This window comes from Acomys minous (genome assembly GCF_964271855.1).
Source record: "Acomys minous genome assembly, chromosome: 11".
Lineage (NCBI taxonomy): Eukaryota > Metazoa > Chordata > Mammalia > Rodentia > Muridae > Acomys > Acomys minous.
Window position 1 is genome coordinate 72,284,276 of NC_140492.1, and position 27,368 is coordinate 72,311,643.

The window sequence follows — 27,368 nt, forward strand, 5'->3', positions numbered from 1 at the left end:
ATGTGTGCATACTCATTCATGTGTGGCACATATTTCTGTGTGTTAACACATGTATGTACATGAATGGCACATGCTTGTGTAGGCATGCATGCTTGTATTTGTGTTCATGTGTATGCACTTGTGCATTCATGTATGCGTGTGCATGTGTTCATGAGTGTGGTATACATATGTATGCATGTGCACAAATGTGCACAATGCATGTTTATGTGGGGGTTTATGTTCATGCATGTTTGTATGTATGCACACAGGCACACATGTGTATAAATATATATTTAAAACACTACAAAAGAACAAAATAATAATATAGCATTGTTGAGTATTGTGCTGGATAGTTAGTTGTGTGTCAACTTGATGCAAGCTAGCAGCAGTTTTCAACATGTGGGTATCAACTCCTTTGGGGGCTGAATAACCCTTTCACAGGGGTTGCATATCAGATATCCTGAATATCAGATATTAATATTCCAACTCATAACAGTAGCAAAATGACAGTTATGAAGTAGCAAGGTTGGAGGTCACCACAACATGAGGAACTATATTAAAGGGTTACAACATTGCAGAGGTTGAAATCCACCCAGCTAGAGTTATCTGAAGAAAGGGAACCTTAGTTGACAAAATAGGCTCCATCTGGAGAGCATTTTCTTAATTAGTGATTGATGGAGAGGGTCCAGTGCATTCCGGGTGGTGCCATCCCTGGGCTGGTGGTCCTGAGTTCTCTAAGAAAACAAGCTGAGTAAGCCAAGAGGAGCAAGCCAGTAAGCAGCACTCCTCCATGGCCTCTGCATCAGCTCCTGCCTCCAGTGATGGACTACAATCTGAAGTGTAAGCCAAATAAACCCTTTTCTCCCCGGCTTGCCTTTGGTCGTGGTATTTCATCGCAGCAACAGAACTCCTAACTAGTACAGATATAAAATAACAAACATGGCTTTAATTTTCAGGTTGCTTCTGGAATCGAACATGTGAAATGGCTTTTAATACATTAACAATGAGAAATCGGGCCTAAATCCCATAATCCTTGGACTGGGACTCTGTCTCTCTCTCTCTGCCTTGGAACTTGGATTTCTTAACCCCAGACTGTGTGGTTCCTGCAATGCTGTGCATATTTCTTTTTAAGAAGTCTGCCAAACCAGTAAGAGGCGCTGGTGCAAAGGGACACATTGCTCTGCCCACACGCCACTGTATGTCCAGGGAGGCTGAGCAAGTATGAGCCCCACGCTCAGAGAACACAGAAATCACCAAGCCCACGGCCAAGGAGAGCCGTCCTCAGGAGAACTGTTTAGGAAATGTATTCTGACTACTGTGCATGTCTCCACACAGGCCAGGGCTGCCACCTCTGGTGTGGCTCTTCTCAAAGAGGTGGCATAGACATGATGGGCCAGCCTGGGTGCTCACAGGTACCTGCCACAGTGCTCGTGCACACAGGTGTCCTTCAGAGCATCACAGTGATGGGATGCCCAAACGCAGCTGGGCAGAAAGCAGTCAGAGCTAGAAATGCCTTGCCCTGTGTTCCAGGTCCAGAGCAAGGCCAGGGTTGCAGTGGGTTGTCACTCATCACTTGTCCTTCTCCTGTGGCAGAGGAAGGTTCCAGTCGGCAGGGGGCCTCTGCCTCAAGGCCCATACCACGGTGTGCTTCTGTGCGGCCTGCACCCGTGCCTGCTCGCTCTCACAGAGGGATCGCTGTACAAAACGAGACTCTGGTCATTTCCTGCTTCACAACTGGATCCGAGGGGGCCCTAGTCCTGTCACATGGCACCTCTATTGCCCTCTTCTTCAGCACTTTCCTGAAGAGAGGGACAATCGAGAGCATTGGGTTCACACAGCTGCTTCTACACAACATCCCTTGACAACTGTCCCGGCTTAGCACACACAGATCCAGGCCGTTCTTTCTATGCATCACTGGTCATCTTACTTCAGCGATTTTGTGTTCTTCGGACTTTTTTTAAAAATTAATTTATTCCTATTACATCTCAATGGTTACCCCCCCCCCCTTGTAGCCTCCCATTCCTCCCTCCCTCCCATTTTCCCCTTACTCCCCTCCCCTATGACTGTGACTGAGGGGAACTTCCTCCCCCTGTATATGCTCATAGGGTATCAAGTCTCTTCTTGGTAGTCTTTGGACTTTTTTTTTTTTTTTTTTTAAAGACAGGCTCTCAAGTAGCCCAGGCTGGCGTCAAGATCACTACGTATGACCTTCATTTTCTGATATTGCAACTTCCACCTCCTGAGTGCTGCAGTTATAAGTCTGGGCATGTCCAGACTCTGCCTTCAGCTATTTTGTTGTTGTCGTGGTTTTTTTGGTTTTTTTGTTTTGTTTTGTTTTTTGTTTTTAAAGAAGTGCTATTTTCTTTTCTTTCTTTCTTTCTTTCTTTTTTTTAAGATGTATTTTTTATTATGTATACAGTGCTCTACCCGCATGTACAGCTGCATGCCAGATGAGGGCATCATATCATATTATAGATGGTTGTGAGCCACCATGTGGTTGCTGGGAATTGAACTCAGGACCTCTGGAAGAGCAGTCAGTGCTCTTAACCTCTGAGCCATCTCTCCAGTTCCCTTCGGCCATTTAAAAACAACTCCTAGGGGAGAGTTTAGAGCAAGTGCATCCGCCTAGCCTGAGAGTTGGGACACTGAGTGGGGAAGAGACAACAGTTCAAAGTTATCGTTGGACTCTGCACAGGGTGTGTGTACAAGGTCCCCCTCGTCCCACCAGCTTCTTTCAGCCACTGCCAACAAAGACACAGGACAGTGTCCAGTGACAGTGGTGGGACTGGCCAGTGTCAAGTGCTGTGCAGCAGGCCTCTTTACAAATGTTCTTAAACCGGGAGTGGTAGCTGCTACCTGTATTCCTAGCAGTCAGCAGGCATAGCCAGAGGGAGCTGAAGTTTCACACCAGCCTGGGCTATACAGCCAGATCCTGTCTCTAAAAAGATGACTATTGTTTAAGAAGCAAACAGGAGCTGAGTATGTTGGCACCTGCCTGTAATCCCAACAGTCAGGAGGTGGAGAGAGGGAAGTCCAGGTTCACGGAGGGAGACGCCTGATATCAATGGAGGGCCTCTGCATGCACTGTGTGCACAAGCATACACATGCATGCCATGCACACAATTATAGGGGCTGGGGGGCTGGAAAGGTGGCTCAGTGGTTGAGAGCACCGGTTACTGTTTCAGAGGTCCTGAGTTCAATTCCCAGCAACCACATGGTGGCTCACAACCATCTATAATGAGATCTGGTGCCCTCTTCTGGTGTGCAGGCATAACACTGTGTATGTAATAAGTAAATAAATAAATATTTTTTAAGAATTATAGGGTCTGGAGAGATGACTCAGAAGTTAGAGCACTGGCTGTTCTTCCAGAAGACTGAGGTTTGATTCCCAGAACCTACATGGCAGCTCGGCTCACAACCGTCTGAAACTCCATTTCCAGGGATCCTCAGGCAGTGTACATGTACCACATGGTACAAACATGTATGTAGGCAAAACACACAGAAAATAACAATAAAAGTGCTTCAAAAGCAGGCGTGGTGGTGCATGCCTTTAATCCCAGCACTCAGGAGGCAGAGGCAGGTGGATCGCTGTGAGTTTAAGGCCAGCCTGGTCTACAAAGCGAGTCAAAGACAGCCAAAGCTACACAGAGAAACCCTGTCTGGGGGGGGGGGAAGTACTTTAAGACTTCTAAAGAAGCTGAGCTGTGGTGGCCCATGGCTTTAATCCTAGATCTCATAAGGCAGAGGCAGATGGATCTCTGAGTTCAAGGATAGCCTGGTCTACAGAGTGAGTTCCAGGACAGCCATGGCTGCACAGAGAAACCATATCTGGAAAAACAATCAAACAAAACAAAAAGTAAAGAAATAACTGCTCCTGTGTTCTGAGTTCTGGTGAACTGCTTCTCTGTGCTTTGGCCATTTCTCTATTCAGAAGCATCTTCGCTTTTTTCCCTAACTTATGGTAGGCGACACATAGTTACAGGATAAGTTTCCAGTCTCTCGCCATACAAACAAGCTTTCTGCCATGATTTTTACTTTCACTGACTAGGGGTCACCATGTTTCGGCTTACTGGTGGTGTTCTGTTTTGTTTCTGCGGCTTGATTTCCTGCATCGGTTTGTTGGTTTCAGAATGCTCACACGTTTAACACCTACCCTCTTGTTCCTTGATGCTCCCCGGGCCTGCTGCCTTCTAGAGTTTTCTCTTCCCCTTCCCCCATTACACTGTCCAGGAAAATAATACCATACCCCAGACTGGAGTGCGCCCTGGGAAGGGAGGGCACACCTTTCATTCGGTATCAGAAATCGCCCAAGGAGATAACTGCTCGTTTAATGAACGGGCTGGATACAGGGAGCCACCTGTATCCTTGCTAGACCTTGAAGGTAGGAAGGATGCTCACTGACTCAGGAAGCCAGTGGTATCTAGGTGCAAGAAGCTCAGAGATTTAAGATTCCACCAGCCTCCTCCCCCCAAACTCTAAAAAGCAGTGACGATGTCTGGGAGAGGAGACTCTGGAGTCGATTGGAAGCAGTCCAGGGAGCTCCCGGGATCACCCATGCTCCTGTGAGTGACTCCCCAAAAAAACAAGTCATTGATTCACCAAGCTAGCTTAAGTGGAAGCCTTTCTTTCGTCCCTCCTTCCACGTGCTATCTAGAGTAAGTAGAGGTTTCTTCACAGCTCCCGGGAAAAGGTCCAGCAATGGTCTCCGTACTGGTCTGTGTCCTCTACAGGGTCCCTTCACACTCAGCCAGACTCACCTTCCAAAGGTAACTCAAACCACGCGTGCTTGGACATTTTTAGGTACTTTCAGGCTCGTTCTTATCTCTCCTATAGCCCACCCTCATGATCTAGGCGCCTTGGAGTTTTCTCTTCCTCTGTCCTGTCACTAAGGGCTGGGTGAAGGCGCACCCCACAGGCAGGCTGATGACTAGAACGCTACGCGGTTGTACTTTCTCTCTCCAAGCCTCTCTACACTTCCCTTCCTACTTCCTCCCTCCCAGTACTTGACTTGGTCTAAAGTCGCATTGATGAACGCCGTTTGGGGTACTTCTCAGGAGAGAAGCAAGAGAAGGGTGCCCCCCGAAGGATCTGCACGCACCCACACACACCCTGCGCGCACCTGGGCCTCGGTGCTGCGGCTCTCTTCCCACTCGCGGCAGCTGGCCAGGTCGCGCAGCCACTGCCTGCAGTCGGGTCGCTCGCCGTGGACGTAGTAGTGGTGTAGGACGTGCCCGGCGCTGCGGCAGAGCTCCCACTCGGCGCGGTAGACCTCGCAGGGCCGGGGAGGCTGCGGGGAAAGACAGCGTGGGAGCTGCGGCAGTACCCCATAGCCTGAACCCACCTAGACCAGCGGCCCAACACACTCACCTGCCAGCTGCGGGAGACCGCCATGTCCAGGCCCGTGTGAGTGACAGAGACGTGAGCCAATGAGCTCCAAGTAAATTCGCAGCTAAACAGGACGTCTGCAGTGAGTGGCGGATAGTCAGAGGCTGCACCACCTGGTGTGCAGCTTCAACGCCTAGGAATTAAATGTGTGAAACCCTGCAATTCCGGCTAGTTCTCCCGGGTTTTACTTTTCACATCTCGATACGGTTCAGCTTTGCAAGTACAGACTCTTGAACTCTGAATAACCCGTAGTCTGAGACTACTGGGATCTGGCCAAAGCATACACTCAATGGTGTAGGTAAGCTTAGTTCCGTGTATGGAGAGGAGGGACCCGTGCGGGATGGCTAAGGGTGAAAGTTCTGCTAGAGGCAACAGGCACGGTGGCACACACTTTTAATCCCAGCCCTCAGGAGGGTTATCTCTGTGAGTTCCAGGATAGCCAGGGATCTATAGTGAGACCCTGTCTAAAATAAAACCAAAACAAGGGCTGGAGAAATGCCTCAGAGGTTAAGAGAACTGACTGCTCTTCCACTGTTCCTCACAACCATTTATAATGAGATCTGGTGCCCTCTTCTGGCGTGCAGGTGTACATGCAGGCTAGACACTGTATACATAATAAAAGTTGAAAAAAAAACCAAAACAAAACAAAACAAAAAACACGTAACAAGTGCCTGAACATAAACAAGGACCCAAGTTTGATCCCTGTATTCTTCAGAGTAGCAGGATTCCTGAGAGCTTACCCTAACCCACACATGCACACACATTTTATTAATGCATTTATTTTGTGTGTATAAATATGTATGCGCACCATGTGTACACAGATCCTCTTGAACTGGAGTTAAAGATGGCTGAGGCACCACGTGAGTGCTCAGAACTAAACCTGAGTCCTCTGCAAGGACAAAGAACAAGTGCTTAAAAACTGAGCTTGATGAAATTTAGGCTAGCCCACAAAATTCCACACATGAAGGTTGCCTCACTGCTAGTGAAACTGAGATGCCACACATGACAGGTCTGGCAGCTTTCCACAGCTTTTATACCTTCCAGAGCCACAACTGGCCAGTTAAGATGTATGTGCCAGAGCTAGGAGCCAATTACTTTTATGGATAGTTCTCACCAAGTGACTAGACACGCTGAAGAGCCGTCAACCTGGAGGGAAAGTGCATTCTCCACGGGGACCTTGCTAGGCTTGACCATCTCCTCTCCAAGTGTCGGGGAGCGTCACTGGGAGTGTCATTTGCCCCTACAGCCTCTGCAAGTCTCAGAAGCAGTCTTCTAATGACAAGATGAAGCGTGGGGCGCTGTAAGTGACCATTCTTATGACTTCTGGCTAGTGGCCCAAACTACCAATCCACACCTTATCAAACAGCTAGAGTCGAGTTTTAATCAGTTTATTTAATTCTTCAAAAAGAATTATTCTCAAGGAACAAATTTTAAATAATTGGATCAGGATGTCAAAAGATCTTACATCATACAAAGAGCAGATCTGAAGACAATAAAACAGTAAGAAATGGGGCATGGATGAACCTCAGGGGCAGAGTGTGTGGCATGCTTAATATTCATGAGGCTCTGGTTCAATCCTAGTACTTGAAAAACAAACTATCAGAACCTTAGGTAATAAATAAAGTTGCAATGGGGGCACATAATGTCAGCATTTATTCATTCTAACTTTCACATTTGGCTTTGTCAAGGAATTCACTGATAGCCGGCAGATTAAAATGAGAGTGAATTCATCTGGATGGGATCCCTTCTGAGTCACTGTAAATAAGAGCAGAGACCATCTTTGTCAGGTCCATCTAAGTCCTGGCCTGAATGGCCATAATTGGCTGAAGACACTGCCCCCGTGTGCAGACCTGGGAAAGAAGAGCAAGTCAGGAATCGGGAAGTGCTCTGCTGAGGCCAAGAGAGAGCCGTGGGGCGGAAAGCGGAAAGAGGTGGCGGGGCCACTACAGGACCTGGGAGCGCCTTCTCCCCGAATCAAGCACATAACCTCCAAGTTCTGCTGTTTTGCATCCAGGACAAGCTTGATAGTTCTTAGGTAACTCTAAACAAACCATAAATAACAGAGCATTCTCTGAGCTTCTCAGAGCCAGTAACTGTAAGCCAGAGTGTTGCAATCGCATCTTTTATTTTCCAGTCAGCCAACAGTTTGGACTTAGGGCTTTCTTCCCTTCTTACGCAGCGACTGTCCCTCTCCAGAGAAAGCAACGAATCTTCCCCCAGCTTCTTCCTAGGTGTGAAAACAGGAATATTATTTTCAGAAACACCTCAAAGTTTCCATACTTTCATTATTCACAATAAAAAAATGCCTCCTGAGGGGCCGAAAAGATGGCTCAGTGGTTAAAAGTACATGCTGTGTGCTGCTCTTTCATAAGACCCAGGGTCAGTCCCCAGCATCCATGCAGGGCAGCTCACAGTTGCCTGTACCTCCAACTCCAAGGGATTTGACTCCCTCTTCTGAGCTCCCAGGGCACCTGCACACGCAGGGCATAGATTCACACAATCACACACACAAAAACAAGCATCAAATCTCTTTGTAAGTTATGGCATTGAGAAACCCACCACAAATCATAGCGGAATCTACCTTTGCTTCTTGATTTACCTATCCTCAACTTAATGAGCAGGTCATGTCTTGATAAGCCATTTTCAGCTGAAGTTGGCATTAAGTTGAAAAAGCATTTCGTCCCTCTCCTTTCCAAACACCCCAACTGAATTACACACTGCACCAGTGTTGTGGTGGGCTCTCCATTGTGACCACGTGAAGGAAGAGAACCTGCAGCTCCTTGCTGTCACCCAAAACTCAGAGAGAAGAGGACATTACTTACTAGCTCAGGAAATGATCAAAATCCAAAACCCCAAGTACAGTTTCTACTGGGCATCCATCACTTTCATATCAACAGAAAATGGAAAAATCCTAAATCGAACCACAGTAGTTTGGGAAACTCCTACACAATAATCATTTTATATTTCCAAAATATTGTTTGTTTGTTGAGATAGGGTCTCTCTGTGTAGCCCTGGCTGTCCTGGGCTCCCTTTGTAGACCAGGCTGGCCTCGAACTCACAGTGATCCGCCTGCCTCTGCCTCCGGAGTGCTGGGACTAAAGGTGTGCCCCTGACCTACTCCACTACCCAGCTTCCCGTGTGCATCCTCAGGTGATGCCTCTGACCTACTCCACTACCCAGCTTCCCGTGTTCATCCTCAGGTGATGCCCCTGACCTACTCCACTACCCAGCTTCCCGTGTGCATCCTCAGGTGATGCCCCTGACCTACTCCACTACCCAGCTTCCCGTGTGCATCCTCAGGTGATGCCTCTGACCTACTCCACTACCCAGCTTCCCGTGTGCATCCACAGGTGATGCCTCTGACCTACACCACTACCCAGCTTCCCGTGTGCATCCACAGGTGATGCCTCTGACCTACTCCACTACCCAGCTTCCCGTGTTCATCCTCAGGTGATGCCTCTGACCTACTCCACTACCCAGCTTCCCGTGTGCATCCACAGGTGATGCCCCTGACCTACTCCACTACCCAGCTTCCCGTGTTCATCCACAGGTGATGCCCCTGACCTGTAGTAAGACCTCTGATCCCTTTCTAGGTCTTTTCCCTGCTTCAGTCTACAACAATGTTCACTCAATGTTTGAACTCAGTTATCTTCTGTTTAGAGAAATTACTTCCACAACTTCTTTCCCATTCTCTCATTCATGCTTTTTTTTTTTTTTTTTCCTTTTCGTTTTTCAAGACAAGGCTTCTCTGTGTAGCCCTGGCTGTCCTGGAACTCACTCTGTAGATGAGGTTGGCCTCAAACTCAGAGATCAGCCTGCCTCTGCCTCTGCCTCCTAAGTGCTGGGATTAAAGGCGTGCACCATCACCTGGCTGTAATGAAGTCTCTCTATGTTGCCAGGCTGCTCTTGAATCCCTACTGCTTCAGTCTTCTGAGTGCTAGAGCCACAGGCACACACTACCCATGCCTGGCTTTTCACAATCTGCATTACTCCTAGAGATTCTTTCATTTTATTTTGGCTCAGTGTTATGGATGGACATGAGGCCATGCTGACCAAGTACTCTAGCACTGAGCTGTACCCCTAGCTCAGACCAACAAGTTTTATCTTTACTGGAAGGGAACATTCTTCGGAACCCCTGCTGTTTAACAGTATACTTAGGTCTTCTTTCTTGGGCTTATGAGCAAGCTGTGGTCTTCAACAGCAATAAGCAAGCCTGGCTGCCATTGTCTGGGGTTGAACAGCAGCATATTAGTAGCAAAGACCCCAGAATTTTTCATGGCAGAAGCTGGAGTCAGTTCTTGCCGCCTGCATTGCCAGGCCTTAGCCAGGAGACCAAGGCCACAAGAAGGGGGCTAAATGTGACAGAAGCACCTTATTTTGAGTAGTAGAAACACGAGTCCTCACTAGTAAGTGAAGTCTATGACCAATGAAATAAACTTACCTCTTCAACCTTTTTGACCAATGGACGTGAATTTCTGATGAAAGTGATCTTACCAAGCTTAAATTCATAATTAGGAATCCCTCTGTGAAGATGACAAGGAGAAAGGTTAGTTCCATGGTGGACTAAGATTCGCTCTGACAATCAAGAGGAAGGTAGGGAGAGACAGCAAGTGCCTTCTTGGAAACTCTTTGGTATGCACTGCTCTGCCTTCTCTGTACCGTCTAGGAGGGAACCACAAAGTAAAAACACTTGCTGTGGATTGGGGACTGTGGGCAATGGGCTAGCCTCAGACTTCTCTCAAAGTGCTCCATTAGAACCCATGTGTATTTTCTCTGGCCACACACACAGCTAACACACCCCTATTCCTGACCCGGTATCCAACAGAAGAGGGTCTCTTATGACTCCCTGGACCAAGCCCAGCATGCTCTACCACTGTCAGAAGGCAAGCAAGGGTTTGAGTCTACTCAGGAGCTGCTGGTCTGTCTCCAACACTGGAATGAGGCTCTCCTGTGTCAAGACCTTCCTTGCAAAATGGCCAACACTCAACGGGGACAGATTTGAAGAGACCTACCTTTTAATGTCTCCAGGCTTGATTGGGGAGGGACTGGGCTCGACCCCTTTCTTCTTTCCATCCAGTCTATTCCCAGATCCAGAGAAGGCCTAGACAAGGAAGTCAAGATGGTGCATGCTAAACCTCAAGAGTGAGCAATTATGTGCTCAGAGACCCCAGAAGAGATGGGAGCGGGTGGTGTTGCCAGATCCTTTGAGTGCTGCCAGCCCTCAAGGGATATAGGAAGCCCCAAAGAGCTGCACCACACAGGCAACAGCAGTGATGGTTGACCCTGTCACCAGGACCCTCCTTCCCACATGTCTGGTCATACCTCCTCCACTGCTTCCCCACCTCAGCACCTGCACATGAACCACTTCCGCCTGTTTACCAGGGAGCTTACTTTCAAACAGTGCAGGCAAATAAAAACAGGATGTGTTTTGAGAGGCAAAGCAAATGTACTAACAATGGAGAGCCTAAGGGAAGGGCATTGTGTATCTATTATACTAATTTGACTTTTTGGTAGATATCCCACCAACACACCCCTAACTAGGGACCATACCAAAGTCCTGTGTTAGGCATACATTTTGAAAGGAACAAGAGAAGTTGGAAGCCTTTCAGGGTTGTCAAGGTGCCAGGAGTAAACACTTATTAAAAGGTCTGGTGATTGAGCAAGTGTCTGGTTTGTCTGCTCATATGGATACCCAGAACTCACATCCTGCTAATGTTCACAAAGCATCATTGAGAACAGTTCCTAGCATCGGGATGCAGAGACACACACAGTGCCTGGTACTCACACGGAAGCCCACTTCTCCAGCATAGCCACTGTGGTCAGCTTCTCCCTCCTAACATGAAGACAAAAAGAAAAAACGGAGGTGAGCTTCTCAGAACAGGTGGTCAGCCTTCCTTAGAGCTGCCCCAGTCTCCATCAGCTAGGATACTCTGTCCTCCCAGAAGGCAAGCCTGAAAAGCAGTAAGGACATGGCCCCGTCAGCCCTGGCATAATCCACTCACAGAGGAACACAGGAAGGGCCCAGCCAGCCAGCTCACCAAGGGCAAAAGCTTGTCACTAAGCCTGCCTGAGCTCAATCCTTGGTCACCACGGGTGGAAGGAGACCAGCTCCCAAAATTTGTCCTTTGACCTCCACACACACATGCATGACACTTAATTCCACCTCCACCCTCACCCCAGCCAACATGTTTAAATGTAATTAAAACAAATAAAAGAAGCACGGGTACAAAAACACCACACGCATGCCTGTCTCGGAAGGAACAAGAAAACCACTTACTACTGACTCCTCATGCTGCACTGGTCTTTCTGGTTCTTTGTAGCCCAAGGGAGCATCAAAATCCACCTGTGTTTTGAAAATAAAAGGTAAAAAATTCTGAGACAGGGCCACACTTAAGTAATTCAGACAGCAGTAGCTTGAGTGCTCTAAGAAACAGCACCGAACACGCACTCTGCCCAGTTTTCCCACTGGCAGTACTTTATGTGGCTCAGCATCACTACAAGGGCAACAACACCACAGACACACTGCTGTTATTGGGAGCTGTGTGTGTGTGTGATTAGTCAAATATAGCCATATCACCATGCAGGCACACACACCCATTCCCCGGGGGAAGGTACTAACAGTACTAAGATGACCTACATATTCCTGGCAACCATTAATCTGTCTTCCATTTCTAAAGTCTGACACCTTAGGATGTCATGCAAATGAAAGGAGACAGTGCAACCTTTATTCATTCATTCACTCACTCACTCACTCATTCATTCATTTCTTTATTGACAACCAGGAGTCTTGTCAATAATTTGTTCCCACTAAGCTCCTAATATTCAGACATCCACTTTTTGCCAGGCCTGAGGTGACTATGGATCCAGCCACCGTACATACAGTCAACTGCCATTCCCATTGCCCAGGAAGGACTAAGAGGTGAACGGCTTCCTCATATTCTGACAGCATTTTCCTCCTCTTTGCCTTGTGCGACACCCTCCTGGGGTCCTGACCTCACTTAAGGTGGAAAAAGTCACTTACATTCATGTCACATTCAATAATGGATACAGCCTTGTCAGGTTTGGTCTCCATCACCCGCAGCTCATAGATCTGCAGAAAGAACAGAAAGATGTATAGTTTTGAGGCAGCAGGGAAGGCTGGCAACATCTCTGCTGCTGTGGCTCTCTACCTGGCTTCTGGAGACATGAGCTTCACACAATCACCATGCCTTCCAGCACTGACAATGCTGCTGTGGAGTGGGAGCAAAAGGTACTGGTCCCCACATGTGGGTCCAATTCCACAAGCTAGTTAGCATCGTACTGCAAAAGATGATGCCTAGAATATGCCTAGATATTCACATCTAGGAATTCATTCTAAGAAAAGAATTAGCCAAGTGTTTAAAGAGACACTTAGCTTACACTTAAGGTGTAAGAATGCTCACACCAAACAAACAAACAAACAAAAAAAAACCACTCACACCAATAATGCTAAGTTTCTCCTGCCTGCCTATCAGTAAATACAAAGGATGAAAGAAAAGAAGTGAAATTGGGCCGAGGTTAGAGCTCAGCTGTTTCACACACTAACACCTATGTTTATGGATATACATCTGCAGCAGTGTCGTGTGGAGGTCAGAGTACACCCCTCAGGAGTTGGGTCTCTCCTCCTACCTGTGGGCTTGAAGGGTCAAACTCAGATCACCAGGTTCAAGGGACCAGCATCTTTACCTGTACCTCACCTGCCCTGCAGCTTGGCTGCAAAACATTTGTACAATATATGCAAGGTCCTAGGTTCAATCACCAGTACTTCAAAAGCAAATGAATAAAATTAAATAATAGGGGCTGAAGAAATGGCTCACTGAGTAAGGCACTGGCTGATGACCTGAGTTTGGATCCATAGAACCCACATAAAGGATGGATACTGTGACACACATCTGTAATTTCCAACGTTCCCATACCAGAACAGATAGAAGTACACAGGCCAGCTAGTGTGGCCTGGGCAGCAGTGAACAACAAGACCCTGTATCAACAAGGTGAAAGTCAGGGACCAATTCCCACTAACATGTGAGCTTGTCCTTTGACCTACACACATGCACAAACGCACGCACATGCACACACAAACAACAACAAAATAAAACAGCAAGAAATAAAGACAAGAAAACAAAAATTTTTAAAAAGTAAGCATTTAAATCTCATTTCAAATCTACGTATGTGCTATATAACACACTGCTTCTTATTGTGCAAAAACTTTATCGTTATTTTGAATGTCACAATTAATAAAGAATTATCACCTTATTATGAACAATACTGGGAAGCAGCTTATAGATTACAGCTTACTTAAAAAGCCTAAAATAATCTGACAAAGGTAAAGATAAGAACATTTATTAAGTTCATACCCTCAAAAGAAAGCGCGTTCTGAAACCAACAGAACCACAAAGTAAGAACTGTCAGTATTAGCTGACTTGAACACTCACGGGACAGGGGAACCACCAGGGACACAGCTGGATTCCTACACTACACCATGTAAGGAACTGCAACCATGTGAGGAACTGGCCGACCAGGTTTCTGTGACAGTTGTGGGGACCTTGTTTCAGGGAAGGCCAAGCCATGCCAGGCTGGGGTCACTACTGAGCCCTGCGGGTCAGTCCTGGCACAGCGCCACAACCATCAGTTTGTGAGAAGCACCCACACTGGCATGCTCTATGCCTATGCTGGGACAATCTGTGATAGCAAGACTTGTATTTCCATCAACATACTCTGGATAACAGGGAAGTGATGCCTTCTTGAGTGTTGTGGGATCTAAGTTGTCATTTCATCTAACTAAACTGTCTTGAATAAGCAGAGAACCACGCAAAAACATAAGCAGCATTCAGACTCAAGAGACTGAAGTTAGTCATGACGCAGCTAAGGGAAGATCAACATAAGATAATGTATTCTCCCATGAGAAGAGGTCCCATGAGGCAGCTAGATTCTACCTCAAGGTGACCAACAGCATTCTGCCCCACAGCAGGATGTGCACCTCAAAAAGCTGCCTGCTTTTAAGAGAGGGTGTTACAAGGACAGGGACACAGGCTTGGTTTCTGGGGAGGGTAGTAGGAATTTTGCAGTCCAGACCAACCTTGAACCCACAACCCTGCTGCCTCAGTCTCTTAAATGGTTAGACTGCTATCATGTACCACCACACTCAGCCAGCAAAGGCTTTGTAAAAACAGATTTAAAAAGAAAGATTTATTTCTATCATATGTTTATGACTGTTTTTGCCTGCACATATGTATGTATTTGCACCAGATGCATGCTTTGTCCCACAAAGGCCAGAAGAGGGTGTCAGATTCCCTGGAACCAGAGTCACAAGCAGTTGTAAACCTCTCTCTCGGTGCTGGGAACTGAACTGGGTACTCTGCAAAAGCAACAAGTGCTCTTAATCACTGAGCCATTTCTCCAGCCCATTAACAGATATTTTTAAAAGCAGAGATATAAAGAGTATAAAAGTGTTAAACTTACTTGCCTATAAATGTAATCAGTCCTTAACAGATTCTGAATGTTTTTATTGCTTTGACAAAATGCCTGATAAAAACAACTAAGGAAGGCTTATTTTGGCTCACAGTTCAAGCAGGAGCTCAAGGCAGTCAGTCACATTGGATCCGCAGTCAGAAATGAATGCTGGTGCTCAACTTGCCTTATTTTTATTCAGTCTAGGACTCCAACCCATAGAACGATACCACCTATAATTACAACAGGTCTTATCATTTCATTCTTATCTACAAAATCCTTCCTTTGTGGGTATGCTCAAAGTTTTGGTGCTATGGCGTTTCTAAATCCCATCAAGTAGCAGTCAAAATTAACCACCATGGAGGGCTAAGGAGATGGCTAATGATTACTTTATTTATAGATAAATATGAACATATATATATATATACACACACACACACACACACACACACACATACATGTATACATATATACACACATATATCTTTAAAAAGCTAACTGTCAACACTGAGTAAATTAGGGCTCTAAATGTGAACCCAAGAAATCTTTAAAAAAATGAAAGAGTAACTCAAGAGGCAGAGGCAGGTGGATCTCTGTGAGTTCGAGGGCAGCCCAGTCTACAAAGAGAATTCCAGGACAGCCAGGGCTATTACACAGAGAAACTCTGTCATGAAAAACCAAAAACAAACAAACAAACAAAAAACCAAAACCAAAAACCAAACAAAAACAAAGAAAGAAAAAAGAAAAGAAAAGAACCCTCATTCAAAACCATAATGGACAGTGACTATGGCTCTTCATTGTAGATTCGTTCTCTGGTGAAGGGAGTGGGCCGTCTAATGAAACCTTGAACTCACAGCTTTGGTACTCCCTAGATGGTAAGATTACTAGTATGCACCACCAGACTCAGGCAGCAAAGGCATTCCTAACAAAGGAAGGGAGGGAGAGAGGGAGATCTGTTTCTATCTGAAGACTCTGAATGTCTTGCCTGCATGCATGTGTGAGCACCACAGGCTTGCTGGAAGCTCAAGACCAGAAGTTGCCAGACTCAAGAGGCCCCGCCCTGAGAGGAGCTGCCAGCAAACTGTACAGGAAACGATGCAGCCTCCTTAAGTTACAGGCCGGCTCACCCATGCTCCTGTAATTCACCTCAATAAACTCTTTAGATCAGCATTAATATTTAGATGAATCTTTTCTCTGGTCTGTCGTTCCCTCTCTCTGGGGTACACGGGCAGAGCAACAGATCATTCTTTAGGGTAAGGCAGCCAAGCTCACCTACCTTTTCATTGTAGTTTATAGCAATCACATCTCCAGTGGTCAGACAGGCGAAGTTTCTCAAGGCATTTTCTAATCTGCAGGCATGCTGTCAAGGCAACATGACAAGTGCACATCTTCAACTGGAAACCAATGTCTGTGGGAGGTGGCTGTGGCTTTTGGCCTCAGGTAGACAGCACCACAGGGTACTAACAACACACAGCGTTAACACAATGGAATACTACTCTCTGGACTCTAACAGAGCACTCTTCCATTGAACAGACGGACGGGCTGACCTCAGATGAGCGGAACTGGCTCCTAGAATTACTCTGGCAGGCCCTGGCAAATGGTGCTGTGCTAGCGCCCCACTTCTCTGCTCTACATCGTCTTTGTTCCTTTTCTCATCCCTGTAACCAAATACTCAACAAGAAGCAGCTTCAGGAAGAATTATTTGGGTTCTGTTTGCCTTCAAAACAATTCACCCTGAAGGGAGATGGCGCACAAGGAGGAAAGGCCCGCAGCTGTGGAGATGGGGTCCACTCACATCTTGGTGATCAGGAAGCAGAGAAAAGGGAATGATGGCACTCAGGGGTTCTCTCCCTTGCTCTTTTTATTCAGGCTGGGACCCAGGCCACATGATAGGGCTCCCCACATTTAACTGGGTCCTCCCTTCTCAGTTAAACCTTTTTTTAAAAAATACAAACAATCCTACAAATGGTAAAGTCTACCATGTGATTCTAAGCAGTCAAGCTGAAAATAAAAACTAACCATTACATATACTAAAGCTCCCTTCTCCCTACCAGCCATGGCCAGGAATAGCAGCTAGCCATGATAACAAAGAGGAAACGCCCCCAAGGATCAGATGCTCAGCTGTTAAGAGTAGGTACAGCTCTTGTAGAAGACCCAAGACTGGTCCCCAGCACCTACACTGGATGGCTTACAGTCAGCTAGGACTACAGCTCCAGGACATGACGCCCTCTTCCGGCCTCCTACGGCACCTAGACGCACATGCGCACACCCACACTCATACTCATAATTAAAAATAAATAAAATAGGGGCTAAAGAGATGGCTGGTGGGCAAGAGCGTCTTTCAGAAGACCAGAGTTTAGTTCCAGCATTCACATTAGGTGGCTCACCACCACCCACCACCCAAGCTCCAGGGAATCTAAGGCCCTTTCCTGGCCCTTGAGTACCTGCACGCATACGCACATACTCCAGCAATCTCAGTAGCCTACATTATAATATGGGACAACACAGAGATCCTAAAAGGTTAGGGTGAAGATAAGGCAGCAGACATCTGTAGATCATTCTAAAAGCAAATTAGGCAGCTCTTCCCACAGATGTCCCCAGACTGCAGGACAGGACACCTCTACCACTGCCTGCACTGTGGAGACGAGTAGCCAACGTGCCCCTTGTCTAAGCCTCAGCCAGCAGGGGCTCACTAAGGCCATCCTGTCTAGGACCTGTTCAGCACATGAGTCTGCAGAGGCCCACAGGCAGCCAGGATTTGACCCTTGGCACAACAGCCTGTTTCTGAGTAGAGAAAGGTAACTAGTGGTAAGTAAAAGCAGTTTCCATCTGTGTGTCTATTTTTACATGTTCTACTTGTCCAAGTTGCTCTTTGAGATTTTTGTTTTTTGTTTTTTTTTTGCTTTGCACATATGATACAAAACACGTCCCTTTACCCACACTGGTCACATTTATAAATACATACACCCAGCTTAAGCTGAAAGGCAAACATTAAAAAAAAAAATCTTCAGACCAAAAACATAAAACTTTTGTTCTCTGCTTGCTAAAACACAGAAATGTACTCAGCCAATCTTTGTCATCTTAAAGCGAGTGCTCCTACATCTGAGCACAAAGTGGGCTTGACTACCAAGTTCACCTCCACAGACAGCTGAAGGTACCATAGTGCCTGACCACTGGATATACTGTGCATCTTGATCTTTGTGCTACGTAGCCACAGAACTTAAAGGCGGCTCTGCTTTGGAGTCTAGAAGCGGCTCTAAGTGACCAGAGAAGGCCTATCACAGCTTCAGTCAGAAACAAATGTATGGCTCCCATACTGTTCAGTGATGGCCAGGAACCCCTCCTTTACAGAAAACTCTTATGTTAAAAGGATACACTGCTTTAGGGTTGGTGATATCCAGGAAGTCCGGGCTCTGAGGCTGGAACTTAGAGTAGGTAGCCACTTGAAGGTTGACACTTTCCACCTGAACCAGGCCCCCTTCTTCCAACAGCAAATTCTGCATCATCTGAAAAGAAGAATATGCATGACCTCCTGAAAATGAAGCCTCCATGGCTAACATCTGCCCGTTAGTACACTGAGCAGGTCCAAGTCTTACTTGGGTGGAAGAATAGCCCAGGATAAAGACTTGGAAGAAGCAACTGAATTGTGATACAATGCCACGGAAGAAAAGCCAAGTGAGGGGCACACATGGAAAGCAGACGGAGGAAGGGGCCCTTTTAAAAAAATAAGTTGGATATATAGACACAGGAGTAAAAAGGACTGCAGAGTGAATTTCCATTGGCCTTCCCTAACACCTCAACAGTAATCAAGACATGGTCTACCCCCTTTTATCTTTAGGGGCCCCGATGCTAGCACCTCCCACGCTAGGTTACCCTGAAGCAAGTAAGTTTTAGGGATGTCAATCTTTTTGAGAACATTCCAGAGGAACAAGCAGGGATAGAAAGCAGTGGTGTGAGTAAGGAGGCGCTCAGCTGAAGACTAGGGCACGCTGAGGACAGGGTGAGACCAAAGGCTCCAGCACACAGTGCTAAAAGGCTGAGATGAGAGAAATAGAGAGCAGCCATTCCTCTAAATGCCACAGGCAGCCTTAACAGGCTGGTAAAGCTTTGGCAAGTGGGGCTTCTATGCCCCTAAGTGCAAATGTCCCAGGGGTTAGAGTCAGCCTGCTGAAGGTCATGGCAGTATAAAGTAGGAAGAAGGTAATTGTGGCATGAGGCTCTGGAGCACACAGAACAAGAGGTCAATTGCAAACCTGAGAAAAGCCTACAGCTTCCCCAGACAGAAGCAGGACACAGCCACAGAGAGCACAAAGCAGGAAAAAGGAGATAGGACCAAGCCCTGGGGGTCAGACTTTTGAAAACAACTTGAGGACAACAAAGAAACAAGAAGACCTGAGATCTCACTTTCTGCCTGATCCATTACTGGGCACTTTGGTGCAGACAGCATGGCAGCCCCCAGCCTGGTGGTACCCTAATGCTAGCATGCAAACTTGTAATAAGCATGGGTCAACAGATAAGCTTCCAGCAGCTAGGAGATAAGTTAGCATTTGTTGCAGCCTGGTTCTCTCTGGAACTTGGCAGCTCGGGTAGGATAAACCGTACTGATCAGCCAAGGGAAATCCCCTTGTCACCTGAGATAAAAGCTGGGTGATTGTAGGCAAATGCCTGCCCATGTCATGAACTGAAAGGTCAGTCCTAAGTGCCATGTGGCATCTCGGAGAAAGGAATTCAGATAGCTTCCTGAGCTAACTTTGTCAAACAATTTGGACAAGTAGCCACAGTGCAAGTCTATGGTTCGAAGGGAGACTCTGGTGAGCACAGTGTTGTCACTACCTCCCATTGCATTGCAAATCCAGGCCCAGACTCCACACACCAGGACACAGCCTTGTGCAGGGGCAGACACAGGACGATGTAACCGAAAAGCAGTGCCACAATAAGTCTGGGCAAGGAGACAGACAGCATAGAGAAGGCCTGGCAGCAGTAGCTGCAAGTCCAAGAAGGCCTCCTGTTGGGGGAGCGTGGCCATAACTCATCAAGCACCCTGGGGCCCAAGTGGAAAAAGGTGCCAAGGACAAGAAAGAAATGATTTTAGAATCTGAATCCCATGTAACTGGGAAAAGGAAACTGTGTTGATCACTGTGGTAGAGCAGCAGGTGGGGATTGAGCTTCAGAACACTGTTGTGGTGGCAGTGGGGCCTCTAAGTACAGCAGACAAGTGCTCTGTGTCCCCAGCCCCACCCACAGCCTACCCAGGGCCTGAGGCCACCGCACACCACTCGAGCATGAAGAACAGCACACATGCTGCCCTGTGAAGGCTTCCCAAAGCTGAGCTCGTCAGCGGGGCAAAGGCTAGAACAGAAGGACAGAAGGAAAGAAAGGGAGCCGTGCACAGCCACCTTCCAGAATGCCTGCCTCCTCCCCAAAAGGCTAAGTAGCTCCACCAGCCCCTCTTGGGTGCCCTGCTCCAGGGAAAGCTCCGCAGCCGCTCATGCCCTCGGTGAGGCACCCAGGTTTGCAAGGGCAGCAGCCTTCAGCTTCACCCGTGTGTACACAGTTAAGCATGAGGTTTTAAACACTGTACAGCACACTGCTGAAGATGTCCTCCTCTTACTAGGCTATTTTACTTGAAGAAAGGACTCTCAGGCATGCATATACATGCAAAGGGAGTGTCTCTACTTATGAGGCCCCCAAGGGACAGACTCTCTACAGATCTTAGCAGCCCAACTCACCCAGTGGGGGAGGTAACAGATGCCTTCATCAGCAACAAACTCCAGTACACCACAGTGTGTCATGCGGTCTGAATTCTTATTGGTCAATTTAAACAGCATAGGATAGGTGATGTTGAGCCGGCCTAAGAACAAAGAGGCTGTAAGACACAAGCAGGTACCCTACCCACCACCAGTTCCCCTAAACTTCAGTGCCTGCTCCACATCCCTTTACCGCTCCAGTCAGAGGGTATTACTACCTGAAAGAACACACCATGTGGCCCTAGGCCAGCTTGGAGACTTAGTCTCCTAGCACCAGCATAAACATGATTTCCTGAAATCATGATTCTTAAAAAGTAGCATGTTCCATTTATTCAAAATAATGTAAGTGCCAACTATGTGCCATCCAAAAATCTGTTCCTTTAAAGGTTTTATTTAGATAGGTGAGATTGTAAACTGGCATGCACCGGTAGGAATCTACTGTAGGCACCCGAGGGAAGGAAAGGTGGAAATGGAGAAAGCCTGGGGAATAGGCTTCCGAGCCCCTGAAGACACAGGCCTGTAGGTCAGCTACCACACACAGTCCAGGAGGGGGACAGTGAAGCAAAGGAACGGAGGGAAGGAACTCAGCCAGTTCAAGAAAGACCTGCCATGAGGCAAGACTGTTGGGGTCAGGTGTGAGAGTGAGCAGGGAGAGAGGGGCTAGGAGAACGCACAGGACAGAACCGAGTATCTAGGCCCAGTGGGCAGCCCCAGCTCACAAGGTCGCAGCATGGTACATGGCACGTCTCCAAGTTCCAGTGGTCTACGGGCTAAGGGCTGCACAGAGGGCAGGAGCCAGCCCACAGGACTGGTGGAACATGGACTCACAAGGCACTGGGCAGAGAAAGGAGAGCAATGGGCGAAGGGTCTGGGAGGGTGTCAGTGTTTGCCATGTCCTGGGCAATTGCTTAATCTTTACAAGCAATAAAGTAAAAATCCTTTACAAGGATAATCAAGAAGGTAGTATTATGTCCCCCCTTTTAAATTATAGGAGAAATTGAGGCACTTGTTAAAGTAGCATGCCCCAAATACCCTGCTGAGGAGTAGTGATGCTGGGATGCTGAAGTCAGGAACTCTGCCACTGAAGTAGACGGCAGCTTGTCAGGTTAAGCACACACACCAGACTTACTCCTAGCCCTGAATGGCCTCTAACTCAGAGGCCTGCCCTGCCTCTCCAGTCTTGGGATTAAAGTTATATGCCACCACAGCTGGCAAGAAAAGTCCACTTAGCATTGGGAAGCTCCAAAGCAGCTTGGAAAACTGTCTCACCACAGAGGCGACCTTGCCACCACAAGAGTGACAGAGACAAGTAGCCCAGGACCAAGGAGCTAGGCAACCACTAAAACACTTCCAGCCGTGGAAGTTACAGGTTGACCCATGGATGGTCTTACGTGCCCCAGACCAGGCTCAGCCAAAGACCGAGAATGCTGCAGTTAAGGGAGACTCTACTATCCCTCACCCACTGACTGATGGAGAGCCTGACATCGAGCTCCCCAGTCCTCTGCGCCACTCACTTCCTCCAGCCAGAGCAGGAAGCCAGGTTTCACAAATCAGGACTCCCTTGGTCTTACTTGGTTACGAAAGGGTTTCTTCCACCACTTAAGAAGTCTCAACAGTTGAGCATGGCAGCACACACCCGTAACCCCAGATGCTCAGAAAGTCAAGGTAGGAAGATTTCAAGTTCAAAGCTAGCCTAGTTAACTTGGATGAGACCCAGTCTCGAAGAAAACCCTTTTAATGGGCTGAAGGTATAACTCAGTGAATGAGCACTTGACTAGCATGCCTGACTCCTCAGTACAGCAAAAGCAAACACATAAGAAAGGTCTCAATGTTGATCTAATCTGGTCCAAATCTCACTGGTCCAAATCCAGGATCTTCCTGGATATTGTGCTAAGGGACTCACCTGGCTCCATGGTCAGCTCAGCCCCAAAACAAGACCAAGGACCCATCCTGTCCTTGTAATGACAGCCTATTATGAACCCCATGGCTCTATCCTACCTGCTGCCTAAGAAGAAGCTTCCACTTGACAAGGTCCCAGCTAGAGCTGGCTCATAGGTCACCTCCCCACTTGTACCTACAACCAGAAGGGCTTGCTATGTTCCCAATTATCACCACAGCTCCAATGATGATGGTTGTCCCTGGTTAATGGAAGCATCGAGATGCAGAGAAGCTAAGCCAGTAGGTGTGCAGGGCAGAGTGAAAGGCCCACACACAGCAACAGTGCACCTGTTCTCTGCCAGTCACCATTACATCCCATAACCAGTCTCCACAGGGTGAATTCAAAATGGAAACATCTTCAAGTTTGAAAAGCAAAGAGTGTATCCATCAGGGATGGCCACAATCCAAGGAGGCATGTGGCTGTTCTTACAGGTGGCCTTATCTGGCCTGGGATGAGAAAGAGACAGCTCAACCTCTGATTTCCTTAGGATGCAATGTCACCGTGGAAGTGAAAAATTCAGGCCTGCATCTCAGAGAGCTATCTGGAAAGAAGGTGAAGATCTGCTTCACATGGTCCTTTTGTAAAGCAATCATTTCTTCCTAACTTAGGGGATAACCTAGTGAGCCTACCCAACAGTCTGAACTACTTAAGCACTAGGCAAAGTACTGCTCCTCTGTAGCTAGGTAAGTTCTTGAGACAAGCCAGGCAACGGGGGAAGGGGCTGGGTGGGAAGAAAGAGAAAGGAACACCCTTCGCCGAGCGGTGCTATAGAGCCCAGGGAGTGGAAAGCACAGCCACACCTTGCCTCACCTAAGGTACTTGTGGCCTTGGCCCTTCTATGTCACCATACCCTCCAAAGAGAATTCTAACCGCATTCTGACGAATGTTACCCGGATCTGAGCACAATGAAGAGCCTATGCTCGTTTCTGGCATCCATACTTATATTACCCAAATTGTCGAGTCATTTAGAAAGTACTTACTGAGTTGATCGAGGGCTGAGGGTGGCATAATTACTGTGAAAAGAATATTTCAGGAATATTAAGTAAGCAAAACCAAAAGGAAACAAAAGCAAGATGCTTTCTGATGCATCTTTTAAAAGCTTTAGACAGTGGTTTGGGGCTAGCCAGAATTTCATAATGACTTTTCATAAAGAATCTTACTTGGAGTTATTTACTTCTGTGCTCTGAATGGCACTCAGTCATCAAAAGTATTCAGCCCCCGACTCCCACCACCCACGCCCCAGGGCGAGGGATGTTTCCACTATAATGCTGGTATCTGGTGCCCACATGCAAAATAAGGGCTACGGAAGGACAAGGCTTATAGAGCTGAGGGCAGGAAAGGTTACTATTCAAAATAAAACAAGCACATACTCTTCCCTCCTTTCTCCACATCTGACCTGTCATTAGGCCCTGCTAGCATGGACACGGAGAAGCAGCGGTACTGCGTGGAGAAGCGGTTCTGGAAGACCCGGGGGATCGGGTGGTCAAACATGTTGAAAGAGAACTAGAAGGAAGAAAGAAATGGCATTATCGTTAAAACAAAGATACTTAAAAAAAATTATTAGGTCTGCCTATGTTCTCCAGGATGGTCATAAAGTCCAGAGCTCAAGTGATCTTGACTTAGCCTCCTACATAACTAGGACAAGTGTATGCCACTGAATTTAGCCCTAAGTTTTATTTCTTTAGGCCACACATCAAACATGTCAAGTCATCAGTGCTTATGAATATGGTCAAAGAATATAGTAAACTAAAATCCTTTTGTTTGTTTTGGGTTTTGTTTTTTGTTTTTTGAGACAGGGCTTCCCCTGTAGTCCTGGCTGTCCTGGACTCGCTTTGTAGACCAGGCTGGCCTCGAACTCACAGTGATCCACCTACCTCTGCCTCCCGAGTGCCAGGATTAAAGGCATGCACCACCACACTCAGCATGATTAATTAAGATTTTAGTTTACACTGGGCATGGTGACACACTTCTTTAATCCCAGCACTTGGGAGGCAGAGGCAGGCGGATCACTGTGAGTTCGAGGCCAGCCTGGTCTACAAAGTGAGTCCAGGACAGCCAAGGCTACACAGAGAAACCCTGTCTCGAGAAAACAACAACAACAAACTAAGCAAACAAATCTTAATTAACCAGAATGTTCTGACTTCCTAGGCAGCACAGTGAAGCTCTAATCCTTTTTGTCTCCCCCAGAATCATCCCTCAGGTCCAGTTTCCACCATCTGTAGATAGTGCAGCTTATCAAAAACATAAAAAATCTAGTCTTGTCAGGCCTCCCTTCCCATCTTTCTGCTACTATTCCCTACTCTCAAGATGAAGGCTGGACCTTACACATACCTCATAAAGACTCATTCATGACCACCCACCATCTCCTGACCTAACCTGTTCCTGTCTGGTCTTATAACTCCACCTGGAGCCCTTCCTCCGCCATCATAACTTAGAATATCACCTCTTTTAATAAGTGCCTACTATTTGTGTGGCTCTGATCTGGGCTTTAGGAAACATGACGTTAGTAATGTTTGGGTACTAAGAAGACAGCTACCTAGCAGGGTGTGGTGGAGCATGCAGGGTGTGGTAGAGCACGCCTGTAATCCCAGCACATGGGGAGGCAGAGGCAGGCAGATCTGTTTCTCTGTGAGTTCAAGGCCAGCCTGGTCTACAAAGCGAGTCCAGGTCAGGCAAAGTTACACAGAGAAACCCTGTTTTGGGGGTTGGGGGAGGCAACTATCATATCTGCCCTAGAAAGACAAGGAAGATAGGGCCTGGAGAGATGGCTCAGTGGTTCAGAGCACTGACTGCTCTTCTAGAGGACCTGGGTTCAATTCCCAGCACCCACATGATAGTTCACAACTGTCTGTAACTCAAAGATCTTACATCCTCACACAAACATACATGCAGCTAAACACCAATGTACATTAAAAAATTTTTTTAAAAGACAAGGAAGATGACAATAAAACACCTATGTGTGGGAGTTTAAAGACAATAAGCAGGAATGGGGACAGAGAATACCTGAGGAAGGACGTTAAACAAGTGTTCAGGAGGAGATTCTCGTTAAAGATCTACATGTCATGAGAGTCGACTGGGCAACAAACACAAAAAGGCATCCCAGGCGGTGGAGAAGCAGCTGCCTGTGTGAGCTTCTTCACCTGGCCTTAGTTACAGCCCTTTTCCTTCTCCAGCAGCCTCCCTGGCCTGGCCAGGGGTCAGCCTTAGGACTTCTCAGATGCTCACAGCGCAGAACAGACATGCACACTGTGGGTGAGTATTTTCTCACACCAGCCAGCCAAGTGAGGGCACAAGGAACACACTCAAGGTAACCTGCACAGATGTACACCCAAGCACACAGACTTGCATCATACCCTCTGCACCTCTATTCTCAAGCTCATGCACATACAACACACACACACACACACACACACACACACACACAAATCTTAAAAGATGGTTCTTCAGTTACTATCACAGAAGTCTTCAACTTTCTATTTTTTTTTTCTTTAAGCACCAGAACTGCTCTGACTCAGCTTTAGGTGTATAACCCATAACCCCCTTTTAAGTGATGGGGTGTGGAGGGTGCATGCTCATCAAAGCTCCTTCCCTTATGTCATCCATCTAAGTACTGTTTCTCTCTGAAATATAAATAACATACCAAAAGTATGCAACACCCCTAACAATATCCCTCCGACTCATTCACCGACCATCAGCTCTCCTATCGTCCATGTTTTACTTTCTTTTAAAGCTTTGATGACTAACCCGTCAGGTAGTCAGTGCTGGCTACACAAACGAACTTAGAAATGTGGCTTAGCAGTGCCACTCGGGATAAAAAATCCAATAACCACATCTTGTTTTTAACAAATAAGTGGCATGTAGTCAACACTCTATACAGCAGAAATGAGACATCACTGCAGCCAGACGGGCTTGACTTCAAAGCTCAGTACCTCACTTTCTTGAGTACTGCCTTTCTAAGTTTTAGTTCCCTCGGTTAGTATAATTAACTACCTATGTTCTACGAGGACTACGGGAAATAAATAAGGTGTGCTGACGGGGGGGGGGGGCGGATTCCTAAATATTACCTAGTGTCGTTATGGCAACGTGAACACAACTTGACATATACCCTAAGACATGTTATCTACCGCAAAGATGGTCAGGGAACTTAGGCAGAGCTTAATGTCCTTCGGATTCCCCTCTCTAGCGCCACTTCCAAAGAACTATCCAGTTAACTCTTGAGTTCATGGAAACCTGTTGCGTGTCGAGTAGTTAGGAAAACTAGGGACGCCAAGTAGTAGATTCCTTTCTACTCTCAGTCCTGCCGAGAAAGCATCCGAGTCATGACTCGGAGAAGCTAAGAGGAAGAGAGGCAGCTCGTAACTATGGATCCCGCTCGGGACAGAAGCGCTCGGGACTGTGGAACGGCCCCGACACAGGCCCGGTGACTCGGCACCTCCGCAGCCAGGTCCAGGCCCTCCCCGCCGAGCGCCAGGGGCAGCTCTGGCCTCACCCGGTTCCCGATCCCCGGCCAGCTCACCATGACTGACAGCGCTTGGTTGACGCCGCTTCTCTTCCTGAATCTTACAATAGAAACGCAGAGCTCCCTCTTCACAGCTGAGGCCACCGCTCGGAAACCTAGAAACCGCGAGAAGCTCGCCGGAAGTGACGGAAGGAAGACCACAGGGAGGGTACCGAGCCCTGGCGTCGGCAGCAGAAAAACAAAAAGTCATGGAGAGGCCTGAGGTTTGAAAATTATACAAAGCAAACATTAAAACATCTGATAACTTATTTCACATGATAGCTATTGTTTATAATGTGTAGCTAATACTCTCTTCTGAACAAACTTGGTAGGACCCATTCTCGTTGTTGACTAC

At 47.2% G+C, this 27,368-nt stretch overlaps 2 protein-coding genes across 4 annotated transcripts; both read right to left on the reverse strand.

Annotated features, from left to right (window-relative positions):
• Positions 1-905: 905 nt before the first annotated feature.
• Positions 906-5,440, reverse strand: LOC311609389 (synaptic plasticity regulator PANTS). Of its 2 annotated transcripts, none has more exons than XM_084802471.1 (3): positions 5,347-5,440; positions 5,088-5,266; positions 906-1,674 (listed from the first exon to the last, which is right to left on the reverse strand). In XM_084802471.1, the coding sequence occupies exons 1-3, from the start codon at positions 5,368-5,370 to the stop codon at positions 1,605-1,607; spliced, it is 273 nt and encodes a 90-aa protein (XP_084658597.1). In that variant the 5' UTR covers positions 5,371-5,440; the 3' UTR covers positions 906-1,604. The 2 variants fall into 2 exon arrangements, with proteins under 2 accessions (XP_084658597.1, XP_084658596.1); XM_084802470.1 differs by having other exon boundaries at positions 5,099-5,266; positions 5,347-5,439.
• A 1,296-nt stretch (positions 5,441-6,736) lies between these two features.
• Positions 6,737-27,181, reverse strand: UFD1 (ubiquitin recognition factor in ER associated degradation 1). Of its 2 annotated transcripts, XM_084802459.1 has the most exons (12): positions 27,032-27,181; positions 23,886-24,018; positions 23,496-23,528; positions 20,559-20,680; positions 18,205-18,335; positions 16,106-16,178; positions 12,386-12,454; positions 11,642-11,707; positions 11,150-11,197; positions 10,377-10,465; positions 9,806-9,887; positions 6,737-7,591 (listed from the first exon to the last, which is right to left on the reverse strand). In XM_084802459.1, exons 1-12 carry the CDS (start codon positions 27,032-27,034, stop codon positions 7,517-7,519), a joined length of 924 nt encoding a protein of 307 aa, XP_084658585.1. In that variant the 5' UTR covers positions 27,035-27,181; the 3' UTR covers positions 6,737-7,516. The 2 variants fall into 2 exon arrangements, with proteins under 2 accessions (XP_084658585.1, XP_084658586.1); XM_084802460.1 differs by lacking the exon at positions 27,032-27,181 and having other exon boundaries at positions 23,912-24,018.
• Positions 27,182-27,368: the final 187 nt, after the last annotated feature.